Source organism: Canis aureus, chromosome 1 (assembly GCF_053574225.1).
Source record: "Canis aureus isolate CA01 chromosome 1, VMU_Caureus_v.1.0, whole genome shotgun sequence".
Taxonomy (NCBI): domain Eukaryota; kingdom Metazoa; phylum Chordata; class Mammalia; order Carnivora; family Canidae; genus Canis; species Canis aureus.
In genome coordinates this window covers 69,076,914-69,103,507 of record NC_135611.1, presented here as the reverse complement: position 1 = coordinate 69,103,507, position 26,594 = coordinate 69,076,914, and the positions used below count along the sequence as shown (strand labels likewise).

Below are 26,594 nucleotides of genomic sequence, written 5' to 3'. Positions count from 1 at the left end.
GGGTCCCAGGATCAATTCCCACATCGGGCTCACTGCATGGAGCCTGCTTCTCCCTCTGCCTGTGTCTCTGCCTCTCTCTCTCTCTCTCTCTCTCTCATGAATAAATAAATAAAATCTTAAAAATCAAAAAAGCTCACTGTCAACAGATAAGAGGCCACGCATGTCACTCCAACTGAGGCCTTATCTGTCGTAAAGATGGTATTTTGGCTTTCCACCTGCTGTGCTCTGTTGATTTCAGTTAGATCAGAAGGTGAACCAGGAAGAAGAGGGGGACATGTTGGGCCTCTGTAGAGAAGCAACAGGAAACACGCAGGGAAAGTGGGGATACAAGTCGAAGGAGTGGGAAATGCATACACAGCCAGACGCTGCCTTGTTATGCGGCAAGTGCAGCCGCAGGCTGGCGTGAGGTAGATGGTCGTCCCTAGCATGCAAACCCAAGCAGGGCTCCGCACATCACACTGCATGACTCCCATGTGATGAGACCTCTAAACAAGTGGCGCTAACAATAAACTATCCCCGTCAATTTAATTTTTTATGTACTTTTTACGGTAGGTTGCACGAGGGTTTCATACGACATTGCCTTGTGCCGTTCCATTAAACCCAATAACCATGGTTTGCCTGTGGAATATTCATTCGTGATGATTTTAAGCTAGCTTTAAAGGTTTAATTAAGAATCTTCTATTTACCAAACCAATAGAATTTACGATGGTCTCCTGCTATCACTTTTATCCTCTGAAACACTCAAAAGTCACTTCTTTGGAAAGGAAAAATTTTGGATGTACTTACTATATTCTGATTTTCAAATAATGACTTGGGAGCAGCTTGAGCTTTGCATGTCTTAAGATAGGTCTGCCAATTAAATTCTTCTTCCTTATAACCTTGGATAAGCACATATACACAGACTCAGTAAAATGTCAAAATATTTCACACGTCATTTTCCACGCCCACTTTTAGCTATGACTCCAACATGCTGAAATCAAACAATTGATTTTTTTAAACAAGCTTTAACTCATAGTTCATAACTATGGATTTTTTTTCTGCACTTTAACTCATAGTTCATAACTATGGATTCTTTTTTTCTACACAGGCTGCATTTATTTCCAACAAATTGCATGATTTTTCAATTTTGAATGAATACGACAGATCTAAAGAAAAGATAAGAGGAAGTAAATATCTGTTATACTCAGGTCTGCTTCTTCCTATTACCAGACTATTTCTATGAGTTTTAGGCCGAACTATTCAGCAGTACACTAGTGAGCTGGGGAGCCAAAACCTTTGTTTTCCCTTCATTTGTTCTATTTTGGGAGACTCACTTGTAGGAACAAGTGGGAAGCTGGAGAAAACAGTAATAAAACAGATAAAATCTCTTTAGCCTGTCACTGTAAGAATGACAATGGAAGATTTATGAAGCAAGCACGTTGGCAAATTACAATAATGGAAACATCCTTGCTTTAATGCTCACAATTTCACATTTAATGTTGTTGAAGCCAACATTTCCTTTATAAAAAAAGGAAATTGAGCATCTTGTCCTATCTGAGAGCTCCTGGGCTCTCTCCTACTTCCATCGAGGTCCAGAAGGCAGCATGAAAAGAACATCTAATAATTCGCCATATCTAAGAGGTCAGTTTATATAGAGGCTGGTAGATTTTCTTTTTCAGGGCGCCTGGGGGGTTCTGTGGTTGAGTGCCTGCCTTCAGCCCAAGGCGTGACCCCAGGGTCCTGGGATCGAGTCCCGCATCGGGCTCCCTGCATGGAGCCTGCTTCTCCCTCTGCCTGTGTCTCTGCCTCTCTCTCTCTCTCTGTCTCTCATGAATAAATGAATAAAATCTTTAAAATATATATTTTCTTTGTCACTCTCATTTTTTTCTATGTGATTTTGTTTAATCCTTCAGCCATCTGAAGATACCATTCCGCCTTTAATTCTTCACGTAAAACCAAATGGCTAGCTAGTCCATTAAAAAAACAAGAGCCCTGAGACAGGCCAAAAATATCAAAGTAGTCACCTGGATCTCTGACATCAAGTCAACAATACTGACTGTAACAGTTGAAAAGGAAAGAAATAAGATATTGTTAAACACATTAGGGATGAACTGGAAAAGATGGTTATCAGTTATTCTCAGATCTTTATGTAAACACAAAGCCGGAGGAATCACTGGCAGGCTGTGCTATCAAGGACTCAGAACGAAAAACTAATTGCCATCAACTCAACCTCCACCTAAATCAGCTCTTTTTTTTTTTTAATTTTATTTATTTATTCATGACAGAGAAAGAGAGGCAGAGACACAGGCAGAGGGAGAAGCAGGCCCCGTGCAGGGAGCCCGACGTGGGACTCGATCCAGCGTCTCCAGGATCACGCCCTGGGCTGAAGGTGGTGCTAAACCGCTGGGCCACCCAGGCTGCCCCTAAACCAGCTCTTAATGCTATATTCTCCTTTCCGATCTCCTAAATATTAAAATTCATGCATTCAAGTGCATGGTTTCTCAAGATTTTCTATATAACAAAATATCAGTAAATAAACTTCGTCGTATAAATGGTTTAGATCTAAACCTTCCAATCTGTTTTTCCAGGGTATATACATCTGAGCCCGTACAACACCGGGTTCGCGCGGCACAGGTCCACTTACTCATTTCTTCTCTTCCTTGTGATTTTAATGACATTTCCTTTGCTCCAGCTTATCTCATTGTGGGATAATAGTATATAATTTATGTAACCCACAAAACACGTGCTCATTGACTATTTATGTTACCAGTAAGGCTCCTGGTCAACAGCAGGCTATGAATAATTAAGTTTTTAGCAAGTCGAAAAGCACATGTGGATTTTCGACCATGCTGGGAGACGGCGCTCCTCACCCCTGCGTTGTTCGGGGTCAGCTCTGGGTGTGGAAGTGAAAGAAATCTGTGGCTGAAATTTGCAGTTAAAATCAAATAAAGATCTAATGTTATTTTATGTACAAATAAATACATGGATATGGTTTATTCTCTCAAATAGAATTTTACATTTTACGTTCCTTTCCTTTAATGAGCATATTTTTTCTTCATAAAGAATAAGCTTGAATGTGGACCTATCTGGACCATAATAAAGTCTGAATTCTTAAAAATTCCAAATCACCACATAGGGAAAGACGTTTTTACAGAATTTAAAATACGAAACAAAAAAAGCGGACAATACCTTTCGGCGGATGGAGCTTATGGCCGGTTTTCTCACACCAGCCGACTGGGTGAATGTCCAGAGCGTCTGCATTTACCCAGAAGTCGTAGCAGTCAGAGTATCCATCAAAGTGCAATTTTATCCGGTAGCCACAAACCTGAAACAGGTAAAGCAAGATGACGGACTCAAAAGCAAAAATCCGAAGTATCTAAATGTCCGTGCGCAGAATGGATTCACAAAATAAAACGGAATTCATTAATGTAAGTGCAAAAATAACCGTGAACACCCAATGTGGTGCAGCCTGTGGTGATCAAGGCACCGTGATTAACGGCAACAGAAAAGCGAGTGAACCAAATGACACAACCCAAAGGCAACAGCGACGTGTGGAGAAGCGCTGCGCTGCGCTCTGCACCCTTCCCAGTGGCAGCAGGAGCCCCCGGCACCGGGGCAAGCACGGCCCCCGACGTGCATCCTCCCCATCCTGCGGCTGCACGAGTGGGGGTACACGGAACGCCGGCCCCGCCAGGACACGCCACCCCCTCCTCCGTGCAGCTCCGCAGACGGGGACATGGGACACAGGACACAGCGCACACAGCACGCCAACGTCCCCCGTCTGCCGGTAGCTGGCTTGGGAGAGGGAAACTGCCGCCTCGGTCCACACGGAGCCGGGGCAGGTCCCTGGAGCGCCTGGGGACCCGCCTTGTAGCGCTCGCCCGGGGCTGAGGCCGTGCACCTGCTGAGAGCGCTCCTCCCGGGAAGCTCTGAGCCGAGGGGTGCATGGGGTCAGAGGCCTGGGCTCCCTGCCTTGGGCTCCCAGGGACAGCTGCGGCCCTGGTCCCCCTGCAGCCAGCATGGGAAGCCCACGACTCGTCACCCTGCAGACACCCCAGGGGCGCCCGCCCTGCAGAAGCTGGGGCGGCAGCCGGGTCCCGAGCCCCGAGCCCGGCGGTGGACGCCCCCCGGAGACCCCGGCAGCTGTGACCCACTGCCGCGGCACGTCCTCTGAAGCCCACGGTTGACCTTTAAGCGGCACAACTATGGGGTGGGTCCATTTATGACTAATATTACGTGTCCAAGCGTCCGTGTGACCCACGCAGGCATCACAGTCGCACTGACAGGGTGTGATGTGCCCGTGAGCACGTGCATGATTCCCCCTTGGAAGCCACGGCATTTTACGCGCATCTGCTACCCGAGGACAGCAAGGCACCTTCGTGTAGGGCACAAGTTTTGAGGTGGAGTTCCATGGGAAATCCTTTTGTTTTGTTTTAATTTAAATTAAATTTGCCAACGTACAGCAGGTGTAGTCATACACACGTGCGCACACACTTACACAAATGTAAATTCGCAGTGAACGATGGCCCGGGAACCCACGCGGAAACCCTAACCAGGATCCCTGGCGGGCGGCGGGGTGCGCTGGGCACAGCACGTGCCGAGGTCGCATCTCCCCCGTGAGCACATCATGACGGGTGCCGTGTGGAGGCCGACAGAGCCCTCGGGAGACCGAGGCCAAGCAGAGGGGGGGGCCCGGGAAGGGGACTGTGGGCAGCCCCCAGCGCACCTCCACCTGCGTGGAGCCCCCAGGACCTCACAGGCGGAGCTCAGCAGGGACCCCGGGGAGAGGCGGCCAAAGGGGCCTATTCCCTGGCTGCCCTCGCATCCCTCCTAGAGCTCACACCCGACGAAGCCCCGGTATCCTGGCCATCGGCCTCGCCTCGCCTGCCCTGCTCTGGGGACAGTCACTGACGGGAGGGACGACACACGGTTAGCCCTCATTGTGCATGACTCCCTGCTTGCAAACCCACCCACTTGATGGAATTTACTTGGAGCCCAAGAAGAGGACTGATGGTGTTCGGGAAGGGAGGCAGGTACTGAGGGCGGAAGACGGAGCGGCCCACGTGTGCGTCCCAGCCGAGGTGGAGGACGAGGTGGAGGACAGCAATGCTCCGCCTTCCTGTGGCCCATCTCCTCCCACGAGCCACCCGTCCTTCGCACGGTCTCCTTACAGCTACATTTCTCATGCTTGTGCTGTCGGTGATCTTGCTAATTAACATGATCTCCAAGCAGGGCGCTGTAGCACTGGGTGCTAGGGAGCTGGAGCATGGAGAGCTGGAGCCCTGGGTGCTAGGGAGCTGGAGCACGGGGAGCTGGAGCCCTGGGTGTTAGGGTGCTGGAGCACGGGGAGCTGGAGCCCTGGGTGTTAGGGTGCTGGAGCACAGGGAGCTGGAGCCCTGGGTGTTAGGGTGCTGGGGCACTGGAGCACTGGACCATGGGGTGCTGGAGCACAGGGAGCTGGAGTACGAGGTGCTGGAGCATGGGGAGCTGGAGCACGGGGTGATAGGGTGCTAGAGCACAGGGAGCTGGAGCATGGGACATTGGAGCACAGGGAGCTGGAGCATGGGGTGCTGGGAATGGGGCACAATGGAGCACAGGGAGCTGGAGCATGGGACACTGGAGCACAGGGAGCTGGAGTGTGGGGTGCTGGAGCACGGGGCACTGGAGGACGGGGAGCTAGCTGGAGCATAGGGTGTTAGGGTGCTGGAGCACAGGGTGTTAGGGTGCTGGAGCACAGGGAGCTGGACCAGGCGGCAGACAGAAATGAGCCCGAGCTCCCGGGAGCCTAGCCCGGTCCGTCCGTCCGTAGAGCCAAGGTCAGGATCTGCTGTTCGCAGGACACCACGGCGGTGCAGGGTGAGCACGAGCGCCTCTAGGGGCTCCTCCCATCCTGCAGCAATCCTTCCAGAAGGCCCTGCCTGCTTCCCACTCCTGCCTTCACAACAGCCTCCAAGCCTCCTCCCTCTCCTTCGGCCGCCAGCCCCGCACCTCTGTCCTCACTCTCGGGGATTTACCTTCTGCAGCCACGTAGCTCCCTGAACATCTGCCCCGACAAGCCCCCACCTTCCCCTCCACCCTGCTGGCGGCCAAGAGGACACCTGACCGCTCACACCCCAGATCCCATCTTCCCCCAGCCCTCCACATCCGTTATCTGCTCTCTGAGCCTTCCAATCCTCCACTCCCTAGCTGCTTTCTCAGACGGCATTCTCCAGTCTCTTCCCATTGAGAAAAGAAAAAAGAAAAAGAAAAAAAAGAACAGAAAGAAAGAGAGAGAAAAGGTGGGAAAAAAGAGAGGGAAGTAAAGGAAAAGTAAATAAAGACTGTCTCCCAGGCTTAGGCAAGCAAATGCCCCCTTACCCTTGGTAAGAACAGAACAACTGGTGAACTTTCTGGCAACGAGTAGTAGCATGCATCAAAAATTTAAATTTTACTCATGCTCGCAAGGGCACTGTTTGTAATAATGAGAATGATGAGAAAGCGAAGACCGCTCAACTGTTCATCAATATGAGACAAAGTACAAGAATTACAGCAAATTCATAAAATGGAACACTAGCCAATGCTTAAAAATATGCACATAAAATATAAGATATACTCTCATCAAAGCTCCATAAATTGTGTATTATTCCATCTACATGTAAAAAGGAGTTGAGTGAGAGCACAAGCTGAAAGGCAGAGGAAGAGGGAGAGGGAGAAGAGACTCTAACATATACTCTTATACAGGTTGAGGTTTTCGTGGTGAGCAAACATTACTGTTACAATAAAAAAGCTAGACGAACTAAAATCTTCAAAACCAAGAGGTGGAAAAAAAAAAAAAAAAAAAAAACAAGAGGTGGAACACACCAGATGCTTCCGCATTCCATGGGAGCCAAGCTTCTTATGGACTAAGTCACTGAAAGATGACCAGGGTAACTGAAACTAGTGCACAAGGGATCATCTTATGCTTCTGGGGGGAATTTTTAAAGATTTTTTTAATTTATTTTGTTTTAGAGAAAGAGACAGAGCAGGGGAAGGGGCGAGGGAGAGGGAGACTCTCAAGCGGACCCCACCCTGAGTGCAGAGCCTGATGCAAGTCTCGATCCCATTTGTAAAAGACACGGATCCCTGACTCCAGAGAGGGAGGAAGGTGGAGGCCAGCACAGGAGGAAAAAAAAAAAAAAAAAAAAAAAAGAATTCTAAGAAATGCTCTCAATAACAAACGAGATTAAGATACACATATGAATAGACTTGGACAATTTTTCCTGAAATATTTCACAGAGGTACCTTGAAATAATAAAAAAAATGCACAAATATCTGTTGGTCTGTTTTTTTCTATTAAGGAGCCCCACAGCATGACCAAAGCTATGGAGTCGGAAGGACCTGGGGTTCAAATCGAGGTTCGACCACTTGGGAGCTGTGTGACCTTGTACTCATCACTTAAGCTCTCTGAGCCTCAGCTCCTTTATCTATAGAACAGGAAGGAAAAAGCACAGCCTGCATAGGATTCCTACAAAGATTCAGTGCGCTGTATGTATGAATACATACAGTATTCAGTAGGTATGATGCCTGGTTATGAGGTAAGCACTCAACAGTAGGTATGATGCCTGGTATGAGGTAAGCACTCAACAGTAGGCATGATGCCTGGTATGAGGTAAGCACTCAACCGATGGGACCTTTTCCCGTTGTTAACACCCCATCATCATCACCCTGTTGCAAGGATAAAGACAAGGCAAAGCTTACCTCGGCCACGGTGAGGACGCAGTATACAGACTGATGCTCCGGATCCACACCTTCCAATTTCATGCCAACTTTAAACCCATTTTTGTTATATGGAAAGGACTGATACTGAAAGGCAGAAGGACGGCAGTGTTAGTATTTGATCCTGAGGCCCAGTTACAATGTGAGCAATTAAGTAAAGACTATGAGTCTTAAGTAAAGACTAACCGAATACACGCATAATCCTTAAAAATCCAAAAGGAAAGGACCACCAGGTAATCCAAAGGAAAATGAACAAAGACTATGAGCGGGTTACAGAAAAGGAAATGCCTTTACACATCTGAAAAGATGCTCAAGTTCACCCATGGGAGTCATCCGACGTAAAATCATGCTAACATGTTATTTCACCTAATCAGGCTCATAAAGATCAAAAAGTCTGATCAACACAGTGTGGGCAAGGCTCTGGGGGCCCCCGGGACACACGTTCATCAAGAGCAGATGGCACAGCCTCTAGCGACCTCGCAACATCAGTACAAACAGCGCATCCTGGTTTTTGTTTTGTTTTGCTTTTCATTTTGAGAATATCAACCGTATGTGGTCGTCAACTGAAATACAATTTTCTTTCTTAAAACACAAAAATATGGGCAGCCCCGGTGGCACAGTGGTTTAGCGCCGCCTGCAGCCTGGGGCGTGATCTGGAGACCCTGGATCGAGTCCCGCGTCAGGCTCTGCGTGGAGCCTGCTTCTCCCTCTGCCTGTGTCTCTGCCTCTCTCTCTCTCTCCCTCTCTCTCTGCATCTCTACGAATAAATAAAATCTTAAAAAAAAAAAAAACACAAAAATATTACAGACGATGGTTTAAAAGTCACATCGATCTTTACGAATAAATGCAAGAGTCCAAAGAAGTCTGGCTCGAGACAGACCTGCAGTGATGTCCAAGCCGCTCGTTTATCTGTTACGCTATTGTTAACGGCGGTTCAGTGTCACCCTCAAAGCAGGGAACGATGCTCTGGGTGAGTTGGTGGGATGTTAGCAGGTGTGCACTGAGGTCTTTCTCCAAATCTATCTAATAATTCTGTGCTTTCTTACAGATGCCCCATCACCTTACATATAAAAGAGCCTTCGCAGAGTTAAAGTAAGTACTCAGAAGACCTCAAGTTTTTAATTCAAGATGATGAGGCAGGTGGAGTGGAGGGGGCAAGCTTGAGAGCAGGGAGCAGATGCAGACATCAGGACGGTGAAGCACAGGGTCTTGATTATGGCTGAGGGGCACCCATGCCGGGGGAACAAGATGAACCAGAATTCCAGGTGATGGGAAATCCGTCCTGTTTGTCTCCGTAATTCTACTTCTAGGACATTATCAAACACAGGTGCCCACATCGTGTGCAAGACGACAGGCCTCCCGGGTCACTTGCCAGAACACTTGTGTGTGTGTGTGTGTGTGTCATACGTGTGTCACATATGAACACACACCTGTCAGCCTACGGGGAGCAGCTTCACTTGTTACAGAAGAGACCAAAGATGTGTCGTGAATTAATACAAAAGGACGATGAAGGGAACCGTGGACTGAGATGGAATCATTTCCAAACTAAGCTTAAAAAAAATAATAAAAAATAAAAAAATAAAAAAAGCGAAGTGTGTGTGACCTGTTACCCTCTGGCTGAAGTCGGGTAGGACAGGATCTGTGAACGTCTAGGCTTATCTGCACGTATGGGTTTCCAGGAGGAGAACTGGTGACAGTAGGCACTTACTACTGGGAGAGGCGAATGTGGGATGTGGGGAGGGGGAGGGGCGGGGGCAGGGGTCTGAGGGACATCCCTCCCATTCTTCTGGTCCCTCTACGGTGTGAACTACATGCCTGTGTCACGGATTTGAGGAATTTGCTGTATTTAAACTTTTCTTTAATGCAAAAAATAAAAAAAGTCTGTTCTACCAAGGATCAAAGTTGCAGAAAATAATTATATAGAAGTTTGTATGTAATGACAATTACGTTTAAATTAAATATCCGTAACGTGGATGTAACCATCACAACATTCACTGTGCATCATTTTCTTAGACTGCTTATGCGAATGCATATACAGCAAAGTAAGATACACATATGAATAGACTTGGACAATTTTTCCTGAAATATTTCACAGAGGTACCTTGAAATACAAATATCTGTTTGTACATTTAATCGTGGTTACTCCCCACGATTAAATATGATTAAATAATCTAAAACAAGGTCCATCTGACTACACCCAATGGGTCAAACGTAGCCCACACCCTGTTTTATAACTAAAGGTTGACCAGAATATAGCCACGGCCCCCCATTACACCTGGTCTGCGGCTGCTCTCATCACAGTAACAGAGCTAGAGCTGCGTCCTTGCAACCGAGACCAGATGCCCCACGACGTCTGAACTACACGCCATCTGGTCCTGGTACAGAAGCACTTAATGACCCCAGGCCCAGCCCAGGGGTGGCCCTTGGTCCCTGTACTCGTACCTGATGTTAAGTCACTCGTGACAACGTGTTTTCATCACAGTTAATGTAATACCATGGCTTGCTTTTAGATTTTTGACGTGAGATCATATAAAGCTCAGTAACTCATTTTTCATTTCTCCCAAAGCCACAATGTGGACGTGAAATTTCATGCCAGTTTTTCTTTATCTATGAGCTTCTCGGCAGTAGTGGAGCCACTGCTCTTAAAGTTAACGAGTGAAAGAAAGCCCAGTAAACGTGGAGAGGAAAGAGCGTGTGTCTCGGCGGCCTGTGCCCACACGGGTGGCACCAGGCGACGGTGAGCATGCGTCCGCGTCAGCCGCCCTTGGACGTACCCCCACGTAGACACACTCATGGAGAACAGTATGTCTGAGAAATCATCCCAAGTCACCGTTCCTAAACCAACAATGGAGACAGCAATGCTAATTCCACATCAGATTTCCAGAACCTTCACCCCGAGGGACAACGCTTTCCAGAAGGGCCCGTACCTCCTTGAAGAGCTTCGCTGGCACAGCCACGGCTTTCTCCTCCTCCAGGTAGGATGCCCAGCACCAGGCCTTCTTTCCTTTAGGAGGCACACCTGAAAAGCAAGTGAGACTAATAGGACCGGGTTCCCAAACCTCAGAGGTCATACGTGCATCCGGCGGAGTCTCCTTTCCCTAACTACAACTATGCCGGGCTCCTCTTGTCCTTCCTGGCTGGGACTGCTCAGTCTCTTCCTGGCCTCTCTTCTAAGGAAGCAAAATCTAAGGCGTAAGCTATAGTGTATGACCAGGTAGGATGGGAGAAGAGAGCAGCAGCAGAATGTTGACTAAGTGAAGGAGACAACGCGGGAAACAAGATAGGACAGGGCCATGCAACAAGATGATCAAAAATGCTTCTTGAGGGCGCCTGGGTGTCTCAGTCGGTGAAGCACCTGCCTTGGGCTCAGGTCATGACCTGGGGTCCTGGGATCCAGCCCCAGGTCGGGCTCCCTGCTCAGGGGTGAGCCTGCCCCTCCCCCTCCTTGTGCTCTCTGTCAAATAAATAAACAAAATCTTAAAAATATATATATAAGACAAAACAAGAAAACAAAACATGTTTCCTGAGACCAAGCAGTGGAGGACTAAGAAGAGGTCACTGCCCCAGGTACCGAGGGAACGGCTGCTAATTTGCAGGGCGGAGTGGGTGCTCAATTTAGCAGGGGCCAGATTTTGAGCAGAAAAAGAACATGTAAGTGATAAAGACATGCAGTCAGCCAGGATCGATTTTATTTTGGGTTAATTTAACAAACAACAGACATGAAAGGAAGAGCGTAACAGCTTGATGGGCGAAATGAGGGGAATGGGATTTGAACAGGCTAAGATGGAGCTCTGGAAGAGAAGAATGCTGAATATCCAAGGGGGCGGAGAAATAAATGACGGAAGGAACAAGGCCCCAGAAGAGCCGGGCCCTGAAGGTGGACTAGCGGAAGGAGAGGACGGTCAGGACCTCCGTGAGGCCCTGGGCAGAGGGAGGGACTCGCCCCTGTCGTCTCTGTGATGTCAAACAGGAGGTCACCCCCCCAACAACCGAGGGCAGGACAGGGAGGCCGTGTGCCCGAGGCAGGTAGGAAGAGCTGAAGCTCTCTCTGAGGAGAACCTGAGAGACGAGTAAGCAAGGAACGCGTCCCCGAAGGGAGGAGGCGCACGGGCTCCACGGCCCCGTTTGCAGGGACAACACGAGGGGATGGGTCAGCAGGGCAGCCGCACGGCAGACACCTAACGTGAGGGGTTGGCAGGCACATGGGACGGGTCAGAACGGCGAGACAAAACCCAGCGGAGGACACCGAGGCCTCTCTGGAGGAGACCTGAGCGCTCGGATCAACAAGGAGGGAAGGTCATCCAGGCAAGTATCGAAGGCAAGGGTCTGAGGACTGGACTCGTCAGGAAAATAAAGTGTTGCCTGAGGAACAATGAAGGAAACAAAAAAGGTTCCACATCAGGGGGTTGTGGTTTGAGAGGAAACATTAAAAACATAGAATCATAGGAAATGAACAAAGCTTCTAGTGAATGTGCAAAAGTAGAAAAAAAAAAAAAAAACCTACTTGATGGAAAAATATAGGCAGATGTCTTCCTGTTTGCGCCAACAGTACTCAGAAGTTACTGATTTCCATTTTTTTCCTTGTCTACTTCTTTGAAACCCTGATTTTTACTGACAGAATTTAATGAAAGAAACCCCCAAAACAATGCCTTAGCCGCCCTAGCGTACGATGCAATTAAGACGAAAACGTCTACCCGCGTGAGGTATTTTCCACTTCACAAAGTCACAAGTAAAGCCTTTCCTTCATCAACTCACCCTGCTTCAGTACAGCCGAGTCACCCCGTCTTTTCCTTCGGGCTCTCTGTGAACCCCTCAGGATCCGCCCGTCTTGTTTGTTCTCCTACAGCAAGAAAGGAAAATTATGGAATTTAAAGGCTCACAAAACTGGCACCAATGAAAAGTTGGAGAGCTGTCAGAAAGCGTTATTATTTTTTGTACCTTTCTTCAATTTCACTCCATAACTTTTAACGAAAGTAAGAATACAGGTCATTTGAGAACTGTGTTGCTTTTGGCCTAAGCTCATTACAAAACAAGAACTTCTCCAAGAATCACACTCTGCAACAGCACAGATACTGCTCCTGCCTTCTCGAAACACTTTCCTCCTAGGGCCCCTTGACCACTTTGTTCGGATTCTCCCCACACACCACCGGCCTCGTTTCTCCGTCCCTTGGCTGCTGTCTCCCCCAGCCTAGTTCCTTTCTCCTCTCTGCTGAATCCCTCCTCTTGGGTTTTAAACATCATCCGTTGCCCGGATATCCCCAATCCGCGGCCCCAGACCTCCTCCTGACTCACACTCACACACCCGACTGCCCACCTGGGATCTCCACGTGGGTACCTGACGAGCGTCTCAAACTGACGATGCCAAAGGACGCCACATTCTGTGCTCCGGTCGTGCCTCCCCATCCTCAATAAATGGCATCTGTATCCAGTCAACTGTTCAAGCCCAAACCCAAGTTACCCCGGATTCTTCTCTCTCCCGTGCGCACCCTGATGACCCTGCCTCCGACATCGACTCTGAATACAGGGACATCTACCCTACAGAGCCCTCTTTCCTAGTCTGCTGCAATCACCTGTGGGCTTCCCTGACCGCATTCTCACTCTCACATGCCAACAATACAATCGGACCACTGCATTCTCTTGCCTTCAACTTTCCAGGGGCTTCCTGTCACCACAAAACAGCATGAAACCCCGCTGCCCTGGTTTCTCACAAAGCCTTCCATGGCCTGGACCTCTTACTCCACCCTCCCTCAACCTGTAAGGCTCAACTAGATCGTCTTTATTTCCACAAACAAAACATGTCACATGTGTTCTGACCTTAGGGACATGACGCTAGCCATCCCCTTCCCCAGGGGGACTCCTCAGTCCTAGTTTTACAAAGCTGATTCCTTCTTCTTACCCAGATCACACTGTTCGTGCCACCTTCTCCGGGAGGCCTCCCTGACGCGTCCACGTAAAGAAGTCAGCCAGTCCTCACGCCCTACGGTACTTCTCAGCACAGCACTTACCACAGGCTGCATCATCTCCTATTTATTCTAAGTCCCCTAAGAGAGGAGACCCTGTTGTCCTGCTGCCATACATCCCTGTGTCTGGCTCCTGGGAGAGAGACCAGCAAATAACTGGCTGCTCAACACTGATCTGAAGGGAAACGCTCCAAGACCTCCAAGTTCCCATTTCATATGGGGCCATTAACATACTTTAGGGATAAGATATTTATGTTTCAACTGGCACACTGTGGATTAGTTTCCCCTAATGTACCCGACGTTTATCTGCCATTGTCTACCTACTCTCATAGTCCTCGGAGATCCGTCTGCAATCTACCAAAACGGGACTCACATTTTGGCATCGAGAGGAGCCGAAGATTCATCTGCAAAGCTGAAGATTTTGCTCTTATTACCCCTCCCTCTCTCTCCAGTGACAAATTTCAACACACCTGACTTCTTCAGGTTAAGGGAAGGCTGCTATTATTTATTATTCTCATTTTGAAATGGGGACAGTGACACTGAGACACAGAGTCACGGAACCAGCACTGGATGTCAGGTAGCTGGCTGCAGGGCCAGCGCCTCTGACCAGGGTGCTACTCTCTTGAGAAGCACCCCTCTGCTCTTTGGGTGCACAGGATACTAACCATCTCATCATCTCTGTCTTCTCCATCCTCCTTGGAGTCGGCTTTCAGAGATAATTTTGGTTTCTTCTTCCGACTACACTTAGGATCTTCTTCCTCGTTGTCTTCTCCTATGTCCCTTTCTTCCTTCTGATCTCTGTTGTGTTTATAAAACCAAAATAGTGACAGGAAACAATACCTATCAAACATCTACATGTTGATCATCTCACAAATTAAAAAAAAAAAAAAATCATCCTCCAAAGGAAAAACACTAACCACCAGCATAAGCATGTAGGTAGGCATTAAATAGCACAGTGAAGGAACAGCTGAAACCACCGTCTCATATGACACTTCCAAGTAGAAAATGGAAATTAGCTTATGTATTAATTTCAAAAGGGGATCAGCATTATATGCGAAACAGGCTCTAACAAGTTTAAAACGTTTTGCCTTTCACATCTGCCATCCATACTAATAAAAGAATCAATTATTTAGAGATGTTTTGGTCTTCAGAGCGACTTTAAGGCAAAGATCTAGTAATTATTAAGAATGACAAGTGCGACTGACAAAGGCCAAGTGTAACTTTGTAAAATAAACGTTGGCCAACAAAAACAGACAATTTCCAGGCCTATGCTGGTTACTTAGTTGTGGTCCACGATTATATGAAAAAATACACCACATGATTAGCTGAACTTTGTCAGCCAGTCCCCAAATGGCCGAGTCACACGGTACCGTCAGCCAGAGCTGACGCTGCTGTCCCATAATCCACCCTGTGCCCTGAGGTCTGCGGTGGTGCAACTCATTACACAACTCCCTAGGCCATCTTCATTCAGCTGCTTCCCAATTTGTGGTGGCTTTGTTTCATTTGTGGAGTTTGGGCTGAGTTACCTAAGAACCCCCCAAGGACAAACAAAACTGTTTTTCCATAAACATCGGTATCATTAAAATGTAGGTAGCTCAGAGAAATTCCAGTGCTCTCAGCGAGGGAGTGCTGGATGGACTCAAAGGCTAAAGAAAAGAGGCAGGGGGTATAGCTGCAGGCAGGACTTTGGCAGTACAACTCAGAGTGGATGTGACTGAAGCCTGTAGGTCCGGTAATGGGGTCAGGGTCCATGTGCCTCTGAGATGAAAAAGGGGCATGAATGGGTGACAGCTGTCAGAGAGCCTCTGTATTCTCAAGACCATGACCTTGGACTCTGAAACCCATTTTGTAGATGGAACAGGGCAAAAACCTACTTGTCTTTGATATGTCGGGCACAATTCTGGCTGCAATAGTTTCCTCCAGAAAGACACTCATCTACGTTGCCATACTGACAACAGTTCTCACAGAATTGAAGCCCTTCTACTTTCACCGGATCCTTCAACCTGAAAGGCATCCCGGTCTTCTCTGAAAAGACTAGAAGATGAAAAGGAGAAAACAAAACAAAATAAAAGAATTAGAATCGTGACAGAAAACATTCCAAAATACACTTAAACTTTTTCTTCTAATAATCTTGTTGTTAGCGACACAATAAGAGAATAATGTTTGTTGAATGAATGATTACCAATCTACAGTGCTTGGAGGGAGAAGGAAAGGGGCGTGGGCAGGAACTGCTCAAATCATTTACATAAGAAAAAATATTCCGTAGAAAAGATAAAAAGTTCACCCAAGGCTTTTTCTACAGAATTCAAAGTAAAATAAAGAAAACTTCATTACTAAATCCAGAAGATGAAACTGTCAACCTACAGAATCCTATTTTATAGATGAATCTTTGACAAAATTTAAGAAGGATCATCTATGCTATTCACCTTTTGATGAGTGGTTTTGTTCTACTAAATTGGTTAAATCATCATCTATGTGGCTTTTCAGGTGGGAGATCTTCTAAATCGTAATTATCCAAACCATTTAGGAACTCAGACTTCCTTTTGCCTGAATTGTAAGGCTAATCATTCATTCAGCAAACATTTATTAGGCACCAATTTATGCTAGACACTGATAATGACAGTACAGACCTTGCCCAAGAGAGCTCACAGTCTAGAAGAGAAGACAGGCAAGAAAGCCAGTATTTATAATAAAATGTGATACATGCAATTAAAGCATGAACAAGTTCCAGAAGTAGTAAAGAGAGAGAAGTGATTCACTCAGCCTGGGATGAGGTCAGGGAAGGATTTTCTGATATAAAGCCTCAAGTGGGTTTTGAAGCCTGGAGGAATTTACCAACTGGACAAAGACAGAAACGGCTTCCCAGCCAGAAAAAAAACAGTATGAGCAAAGGCAAAGGAGCATGACACCACATGACGTGTTGAGAGAATTACGTGGAACTCAGTGCTGCTGGCACTGCCAGCCCACGGGGTACAGAGAGCAGAACAGAGAGCGAAGAGACACAGCAGGCGGGGGGGGGGGGGGGGTGGCACGCCCCCCGGGTCTCTGTATGTTCAGTTACAGAGACCGTAAGAAATCAGTGAAGTGTCAGAGAAGCGATCTACCAAAGTTCCTCTGATTTCAAGGTGTGGGATTAGAAGCAGAGTGATTCTCTAGGTGGAGTCTGCAACAGTTGAGGTGAGAGCTGGTCGGGGGCTACATGAAGGCAGTGGCAGTGATTATTAGTAGGAAAAGCCAGATCTGAGACATATTTAGAAATAAAAACCAAGAGGACTGAGTAATATAGGCCATGGGACGGGGGGGAGAACAAACTCAGGATGACTCCTAGGTTTCTTGCTTGTCCACTGGGTGGTGGATGGTGCTACCACCAACTGAAGTATGGGTTACAGAAGAAAGAGCAGGCTTGGGGGAAGGGGAGAAAGAAATAGAAAATGAATCGCATTTCAGACATGTGGAGTTTGAGGTACCTGTGGGACATCCAGGTGGAGATGTCCAGTAGGCAGGTGGAAATACGGGCCTGGCACTCGGGGGAGAGGTCGGGGCTGGAGATATAGATTTAGGAGTCATCAGCATATAGGTGTTAGTTACAACCATCGGAGTAGATGAGAAAAAAAAGTGGCAGGCGTTTGGCTAAATCACCTGGGCAGGCTATTACGACACTGGCTCTACTTGGTAATTTCCAATTAACCTTGCGCTAGTACAGGTCTGGCATTGGAAAGAAGACAGTTTACGGTTACTTTAAAATGCAAAAGTTGGTTCCATATGAGTCTTGTCATAGAAATTTACCTAAGAACACGGGACATGAAAATCACCCCGGATTTTCAAAGCTCCAGCCTATTACAAAACCCAGATATTCTTACTGCACAGCACTCAGGAGGAGGAACCGGCCCCGCCGACGACCCGTTCTTACCTTCCTGAGCCGTCGGTACCATCCAGGTTGTGGTAGCTGTTGCTTTTTTAACATTCTCCATCTCGCTCTCATCCGTGATGACCTCCAGGGCTCCGAACTCGTTGACCCGAAACTAGCGACAAGGGAGACAGGCAGTTAAGCAAAGCGCGGGGTCGCCCTACAAGTCCGCGGAGGCGATCGCGTCTAGGGGAGGCCTCGGCGGACACCAGGTCCTTCGGGTCTACTGACATGGGGACGGGGGTGGGAGGGTGTGGATGGGGGGAGCCGGAACAGAGCGTGCAGAGTGCTGCCCGGGAGCCGCGGTCTTGGCGCCGCTGCGGGCCCGCCACGTGCTCGCTCACCTCTAACACCAGCTGCTGCGGCGACTGGTTTTCTTCCTTGGTGTTCCTACTGGCTTAGCCATCAAAATTAGTAAAAGAGGAATGACTGTTTTCCCAGGAATCAACTTTTCTCCCCCAAGGTCACCTAGTCCTAGAGAAGGAAATCCCTCTTCCAGAAATAATGACCGGCACTCGCGTCCCTGCCTCCCCAAGACCAGGCCAGGCGGGCTGAAGGCCGAGCTACGGGCCCGAGCGCCCCTTTCTCCCACCGCCCTTAGAACCTCCGTCCTGTCCCCTCCACCCGCCACAACAGGAGCTGAGATCTGAGCAAACCCGTAGGCCACAGCCCAGTTCTATCACTAAAAGTTACAGACATTCTGATGTAACTCTGACCCCATATACTAAAAATTTCCTCTCACCTCAAGACAAGCCTCAAACCAATCACGTTTCTGCAACAGCCTGGCTGTAGTGTGCACGTGTTGGAGGCTTAACCATCACCCATGTGCAGGGACCACCCCTCCCACCCTTGCGGAGACAACTAGGTTCACTCTCCTACTGATGAAGTCCAGAGTCTCACATATTCTTCTGTCTTTCCATAAAACAGAATGGCATTGAGTATCCACGCGTTTTGACAGCGAGGTGAAAAACCGGAAAGCTCGAAATTCAAAAGATCGTAAAACTTTTCGCTTAAAGTTTCTAGACCTTTTGCAGAAATCTATGTGAGCGTGCACATATGTCAACTTAGGACCTTCCATTTTCCAGTCTAAAATATCTGCTTAGTCAATATGCCAAAAAAATAATTCATTTAATCACTCACATTGTGCATGTACATCGGAAAAAGCTGAAGCGAAAATTACTATTTTTTCCACCAGGAAAACACAGCACCTTAAAAAATGTTATGCACATACTCAACAATGATTAAAAGCTTTTTGACCTGACAAAGCTGAAATGCTTTAAGAAAAGTGACAATGTTTCCTACTACATATTTCAGATACGAGTTCTCAGGTAACACGTGCGTACTACACCTAGTGTGCACACCCAAAAATGTTAGTCTAGGAAGTGGCAAAAAGGTAATTGAAAGGAATAGAGCTAAAGGTAACTCTTCTCTTTGGGAAAAAAAATAAAGTTTACCATGATCCACTCTGAAAAGGGAATATTTCAACCTAAAGCTGACAGTACCATCTACTGGGCAAGGGTAGAAAAAACAAGCCATAACGATTACTAATTAATGATATTAAAAAAACAAGACAGAAAATCAATTCTGCATGAAAGTTCAACAAAACGATAGGCATGAACTGTGCCCTTCAGTCCAGGTGAGTGATTTTCCTTTTATTATACGCTGATGTTGATTTATACACCTCCTTGAAAAATACAAAATGTGAGAAACAGCACGGTTTGCATTTGACTGAAAGTGTCCTGTCCTGGGTGGAAGCCTCCAAACCTGCGAGGCAGCCTGCGCTCCCGGCACCCCGGGAGCGTGCCCCTGAGTGGGATCCTTAAGTAACAGTTCAGAGTTATGACCCTTGGAAGCTTTAGGCTCAACTACTCTCAAGTTAAAAAGGTAATATTCCCACAATACAACAACCAATCCCAGTTATCTTTTCCTTCTAATATTTAATATTTATTGCCATTAACTGACCCACAGCCAAGGCATGAAGTAAACCTGTCACGACAATGAGGGACAAAACTAGGGCCTGCAAGCCAGGGATCCGCAGTTGGGACTTCGGGGGAATCCGTGAATCCCGTGAAATACCTGCAAAATTATGTCACGGGCACATATATATTTCTCTGGGGGTGGGGTTGGTATATGGGGTTTTCATCATATCCCAAAAAGCATCCTATAACCCTGAAAAGGTAAAGAACATCTAGTCTCACCAAAGTGACTTTACCTCCAGAATCAACCTCAAAGTATTTTCGAAGTACCCTATCATATGCAAAAAGACATAGGGATCAATTTTGTTTCTTTTCCCTGGCATCTCAATTGGGATTTATCATCTTCCACGATGTCACTACTGTAGGAACACTGGATAACACAGGCCGTTAGGTGCCGCCCACGTCACTGGAGCTCCGCAGACGGAATTCAAGGAAGACTGACTGATACATTCCCTGACGTTTTTTTTTTCACCCAATAAAACACTTAGGTTTTGAAACGGGGAACACTTTTATGAACAGTTTTAGAGCCACAGAAACTTGAATTACTCCACCTTATTTCTTTTTTTCGAAGTTACCAGTTCTTTTAACTCAGACATCTAAAAAGCCGCATAAAAATTTGTCGAGTGGCTCCGATCCATGACGGAGAACATCGGGAATTATAAACTACACAGAAGAGACTTAGTAAAGCACATGAAACACATCAGCTGCCGCTGTGACCTGCCCTGTTGGGGGATGCGTCCGGGGCAATCCGACAACAATCGGGCCTGGAACACGCGAGGGGTGGCAGAGGTCTCGCTCATCTGGCTTGGCTGGAACTACCTTCAGTTGATTCCATCCTCCTCTTCACCTTTGCTCGCGGAGGCCAAGGATCACGCGCCGATTTCTGCCCCCATTTAATCACAGATCATTCAGAGACGCTGCTGAGGTCACTAGCTTTGTTTTATTCGTTTCAACGTTGACATGTGAGTGCTACTCACCAGTCTAAGAGCAAAGACACCTGGTAACTAAACATCCTGGAGCCTCAATCACAAGGCAACGCTGTACACCAAGAATGCTGTGAATGTTCCAGTTGGGTTTCTGCGCTGCTGTTGTAGGGTCTTGCTCTCAGCTAAGCGGCAACTATTGTTTTTTTATTTAAATTCAACAAATTAACATATATTACCAGTTTCAGAGGCAGCGTCCAGTGACTCATGAGTTGTACGTGACACCCGGAGCTCATCACATCCTGTGCCCTCCTTCGTACCCGTCACCCAGTGGCCCCGTCCTCCCCCCGCCCCGCCTCCCCTCCAGCAACCCTCACTGTCTCCTATGAGTCTCTCATGTTTGTCTCCCTCTCTGATTCTGTCTTATTTTTCCCTCCCTTCCCCTAGGACCCTCCGTTTTGTCCCTCACGTTCCTCCTATGAGCGAGGTCGTAGGAGAGCAGGCTTCCTCTGCTGACTCGGTTCCTCGGCGTAACAGTGGCAACTCTTCTCGCTGGACAAGATGCTGTCGCTCTCGGGAGCGCACGCGCGCTTTGCTGCAGATGCCAAATGGCTAAATCCTCGTGACCTAGAGGAACGATTCTGCGTGGGTCAGTCTCAGACATCACTTGGAAGTTCAGAGCGAGGGACGCGGGGGCAGGGAGTCCCCCGAGCCCCTCCCGCCACCAGGAGGCTGGCCCGAGAAATGAATCTACCGGTACCAGCTTGTGCCGTTTTCCCAAGTGGTGGGCAGTGTGGCGTCTGCGAAGCCGGTCCGAGCAGGTGTCCTGCCGATGAGGCCCGATGCCATCCCTGCCGCCGTGAAGATGTCTCCTCTGCAGCCCATGGCCAAGTAGCGCCAGGAGAACGGATTCCCGCGCCAGGAAGGCCCAGCCTTAGCCAGTTCTGCCAACACCTTGACCTTGAGTAAACGACGGAGCCGCCCTGGGCCTCGGTGTCCCCCTCCATGAAGCAACGACAGCGAGAGGAAAGACCTCCAAGGGATTCAACGAACGATGCAGATGGAGTGGAGTCAGTGGTACGTGTCCACAGTCGGTGTGTCCAGCGAGGGCCCTGGTGACCCGGCGACATGGCGCAGTGCACACGGGCCAAGGCCCAATGCCATGACTGGGGCGGCAGGAACCACAGAGGGGCCGTGGCCGGGTGGCCGGGGTGGCCGGCAGGCCTGAGGCTTTTACGCAGCAACGTCCTCTCAAATCGGCAGTGAGCTAAGCACCTAGAAGGTGTCCCCACGTCAGCCAGGGACCCCCGGGCGGGCACCCATCATGCGGCCTGTCCAGGACAGCACCCCGCTTGCTGGGGACCCACATGCCGCCACCTCGAAGAGACACAAGCTTCAGTGACGTACGATGGCCAAGGCACCATGTGAGGGACTAGTTTTGTTCGAAGTTCTTTCTTAACATCTTGGTTTTGGGAAGATCAATTTCTCAATCAGAACCTCTTAAGCAACTCAGTAGTATCAGGAGCAAGCGACTTAGAAATCCTAAGCAACTTAGAAATCCTCACAATCAACTGGCTCACCCCTGAATCTCTGCAGATAAAAATGGTTATAAAGTAGAAAAAAATTTTATGTATTTATTTATTTTTTTTTAGAAGTGGGCTTTCAAACTGTCTACAGTACATACAGCGAATTGGATGCATGGCAATTACCCAGGTAATTAGATGAGCCTAAAAGTCAAATAAAAAAGACTAGATTATAATACCCACTAAGTGCCTTAATTGCCTGATTACCTTAATAAAAGTAATAGGTTAATTCTTAAAATCCATTGCTTAGAAAACCTTCAGGCAATTTAAATTTCTTAGGGATGGAGAGTTCAAAATCTAACTGAACAAAAAACAAAAGTTATAAATTTCATCATCTACCTTCTCACACACACACATACACACACACACACACACACACACAAAACAATTGAGAAGGGCAGAAATATACAAGGAAAATACAAGAATAAAGCATTAAAAAAAAAAAGCAGCTTACATAATATATCACAAAGCCAGAAAAGATACAATTTGTTAAGTGCTTTCCATATGTTATTTTTTTCGATCGTTATAACCACCTTGTGACATAGATCCTATTTCCTCATTTTATGGATAAAGATTCTGAAACTTAGGAAATTTAAATTTAAATAACTTGACAAAGCTCATGCAGCTACTATGAGGCTGACATTAGGAGCGTCTGGAACAGTTTTGCTTTCTCACAAATTTTCAGCACTCGATTCCCATCGTATCTAATCCAGATGAACATTTGGAGAACGTTAGAGCTGATAAAAAACCTTAGTATTCATTTAATTCCTTATTTTACCAAAGAGGAAACTGGCCCAGAGAGACTAACGGACTTGTTCAAGGTCATACAGAACTAAAACCCGTATCTCCTTTCCAGATTGCACTGAACCTCTCTGCAATATTTTTTGTTAAGCCAGACTCATAAATAGATATGTTGGCACAGTGTAGTTAATTCAACGTAACCCAACTGAAATCTAAGTATTTTCCCCGTGACAGGTTGTCCAAGTCTCACCACTGAGGATGAACTAGACTGGGCTTGATGGAGATGCTCGTGACGTAGCCACTAAAAGGTACTGGATTGGGCAGCCCGGGGGGCTCAGCGGTTTAGCACCGCCTTCAGCCCAGGGCATGGTCCTGGAGACCCGGGATCAAGTCCCGCGTCGGGCTCCCTGCATGGAGCCTGCTTCTCCCTCTGCTTGTGTCTCTGCCTCTCTCTTTCTCTGTGTCTCTCATGAATAAATAAATAAAAATCTTAAAAAAAAATTTTTTTAATGAAATTCAAAAGAAATAAAATAAAATAAAATAAAATAAAATAAAATAAAATAAAATAAAATAAAATAAAAAGATAAAAGGTACTGGATTCCAGGCAGCCAGTGTGAGGGGGGCAGAACTTGCTAGTCAAGATAGGCCAGAGCACTGAGTGCTACAGAGGAAAGCCAAGTGACAGGCAGCTCGGGTGATTCCACGTTCAAACACCTGAGTGACCAAGGACAGACACAAAGTCTGAAAGGCCACAGACGGGTTCAAGGTCCCGCAGATAGGATCAGAGCAAAAACAAATTAGAAATGAGAGGTGGGGGTGATTGGCTTCCCCGATGAGCACCTGCATAACTAGGTTTTATAGGGCAGTGGATGCGGTCTTGGGGTGGGCTTACGGGAGGCCTGGGGAAGGGGGTTGGGTGATCACGCAGTAAAGGAGCTCGAAGCAGCGTTCTCTGGAGAAGAGTTCTCATCTATATAGAAGCAACCTGGTTTATAGGAAGGACCAGCTTTCGAGCAAGTGATTACATAAAAAATCCATATTTACAGTATAAATAATTTAAGGGAGGAGAATAGCCCTGTCTATTCAATATTTTAACATTATCCAGTTTTTAAACAAGAAAACTAGGGCACAGGGAATGTGGTTATTCATTAAAGTTATCAAGTTCACTACTACAACACCCAGGAAGCAGGGCCTTCTAAGCCTGCCGCCTCCGTGCTGATTGTCCATCATGACAAAGTCAAACCTGGGTGATCCTCTGGAAGCTGTAACTCAGCTCCTGCGGCGTAAGCACACGCTGCCACCCCAAGTGGCGAAGGCTTCTGCCAATCTGCCAGCATTTCGAATTGTCTTGAAAATTTACTGTAGCAGAGATCTCAGCATCGTAGAAACCCAGCGCGTTATGCTTGATGCTTTTACTTCTCGTTTCACATGTGCAGTCAAACTTATTTTAACAAACACACACAGTTGCACACACAGACGGAGCTGTACTGAATAAAGACCTCTTACCTTTAAGTCACTTCCTGGTAATGTGCCTACTCCATCTTTCCAGTCCATAACACTGAAGACGTCAAACTCCTGGCCACTTGCGCTAGACGCAGATTCAGTCATGGTTTATTTTTGAAACTGGAAGGGGAAAGAAGGCTGATCATGTAATAGTCTACATACAGATCGGTTTTTATTCTAGTGGCCGTGGCCTCAGTTTCCCCTAACCACATAATTTTCTTTATCACAATACCCCATTATCCATAGATCTAAAAATACGTGCTTCAAAAATATCATTCTTCTCTAGTGCAATCCCTGGTAAATTACAGAAGAAAAAATATTACTAAAACGTAGAAGCTAAAAAGTGTCAATTTTTCTATTCTTAAAAACAAATTCACTGTTTCACAATATAGTCACTTAAAAACTCATGAATTGCTTGGGGGCATCTGGGAGGCTCAGTCAGTTAAGCATCTGCCTTTGGCTCAGGTCATGATCCCGGGGTCCTGGGACCCAGCCTGTATTGGGCTCCCTGCTTCTCCCTCTCCCTCTGCCACACCCCCCACTTATGCTTTCTGGCTCTAGCTGTCAAATAAATAAAATCTCTAAAATAATAAATAAATAAATAGGGCAGCCCCAGTGGCACAGCAGTTTAGCGCCACCTGCAGCCCAGGGCATGATCCTGGAGACTGGGATTGAGTCCCGCATCGGGCTCCCTGCATGGAGCCTGCTTCTCACTCTGCCTGTGTCTCTGCCTCTCTCTCTTTCTCTTTGTGTCTCTATGAATAAATGAAATAATATCTTTAAAAATAAATAAATAAACAAACAAATAAAATAAGAAATAAATAAAATAGAATTTCTTGCCTATTAAGTAGTTTGTTGTTATTGCTGCTTTAAGATATTGAAAAGAGAAGGGGTATAGATAAAGCACAGGATTAATATTAAATGTTAATAAAATAAAACCATTCAGATAATAAAAAAAAAAGAACAAGAAAATTCCAGTCCATTAGGACTGTCATCTACAGTAACTTTGTCAATTAGGTTTGTTGTATCAATTCAATGAATTCACAGTGTGATTGATTCTTTCAGTAAACTGATTTAATTCAGCTGAGATACCTGCCAATCTGATGTTCTGAAAAGTAAGGAAGTAGTCTTAAAATATACAGCAAATACTAAGGCTACGTTAAGATAACCAAGTCAGCCACCTAAATTGTGATAATGCTTTTTATTTGCATTTTTTTAAATTGCAAAATGGTTTTCCATGATCACATTGTTAGCAGTCACATTGATGTTGTCATTCTGAGACCATTGTCTATGTGGCATGGGATAAAAAAAAGTAAGTCATTACGCTGATGTCACTGATAAGCAATGAAAGATGGATAAGTCCAAAATTTGATTGAAAGTATCAGTATGAATTCATAATGCACTGTAATCTTTAAAAATTATGCATGTTTCCTAGCTTTGCCCACTGACAAAATCTGGAAATAGCCACCGGTCAACAGGAATGAGTAGCTAAGTGCTCGGACTGTGATCTCTAAATACCATTTTTCTGAGGTCTTCTCAGAGAAGGGGCTGATTTCTGTTCGGTGACAGGAAATGTGCAAGAGGAGTCTGGAATATCTTGTCAACCAAAAGCAAGGAAGCTATCAAAGACAACGGAGGTCATATCAAAAGGTCTTAGAGGCCAACTAACAAGAGCAGAAGAGGCTCCTGCTGGCCAAACCAAGGATAGGATTCCTGCAATGAACTGAAACACGTCAAATAAGTTTAAATCCGGGAGTTCATACTGATATTGAAAACAAACCAAGTGGGAAGCCCAGGTGGCTCAGCGGTTTAGCGCCGCCTTCAGCCCAGGGTGTGATCCTGGAGACCCCGGGATCGAGTCCCACATCGGGCTCTCTGCATGGAGCCTGCTTCTCCCTCTGCCTCTGTCTCTGCCTCTCTCTCTCTGTGTCTCTCATGAATAAATAAAATATTAAAAAAAATAAAATAAAAAAGAAAACAAACCAAGTGATCACCTTTTGGGATAAGACAAGTCATTACCTGGAAAAATAAATAAGGATTTACCCTGCCCCCATATTGCAGGAGACCCACGTGAACCGTATCTCAGGGGAACCAGATCATTCACTGGTGAGAGAAGTGTCAAGTTAGAGAGTTCCTGCTAATAAATAACGAAGGAAAGACAGAATCATTTTGAGTCCTCAATCAATTCATGGCTTTGGCAATGGCCACCACTGACCACTACGAATAGAAACCCAACACCACCTATGAAGTAGTCTTGCCGAGAAAAAAACAAAATCATGCCCAGTCGG

At 46.7% G+C, this 26,594-nt stretch overlaps 1 protein-coding gene across 7 annotated transcripts in view; it reads right to left on the bottom strand.

The window, feature by feature from the left end:
- Positions 1–26,594, bottom strand: part of L3MBTL3 (L3MBTL histone methyl-lysine binding protein 3) — a 120,867-nt gene that overhangs the window by 72,207 nt on the left and 22,066 nt on the right. For 6 of the 7 annotated variants that reach the window (XM_077902767.1, XM_077902788.1, XM_077902800.1 and 3 more), the window contains 10 exons: positions 24,310–24,426; positions 17,584–17,695; positions 17,141–17,215; positions 15,548–15,707; positions 14,339–14,471; positions 12,469–12,553; positions 10,641–10,732; positions 7,696–7,800; positions 3,169–3,304; positions 787–878 (listed from right to left, as the gene is read on the bottom strand). In XM_077902767.1, the coding sequence (XP_077758893.1) occupies positions 787–878; positions 3,169–3,304; positions 7,696–7,800; positions 10,641–10,732; positions 12,469–12,553; positions 14,339–14,471; positions 15,548–15,707; positions 17,141–17,215; positions 17,584–17,695; positions 24,310–24,411 (1,092 nt within the window). In that variant the 5' untranslated portion in view covers positions 24,412–24,426. The remainder of the gene's footprint in view (positions 1–786; positions 879–3,168; positions 3,305–7,695; positions 7,801–10,640; positions 10,733–12,468; positions 12,554–14,338; positions 14,472–15,547; positions 15,708–17,140; positions 17,216–17,583; positions 17,696–24,309; positions 24,427–26,594) is intronic. The other variant, XM_077902816.1, reaches the window with a different exon arrangement.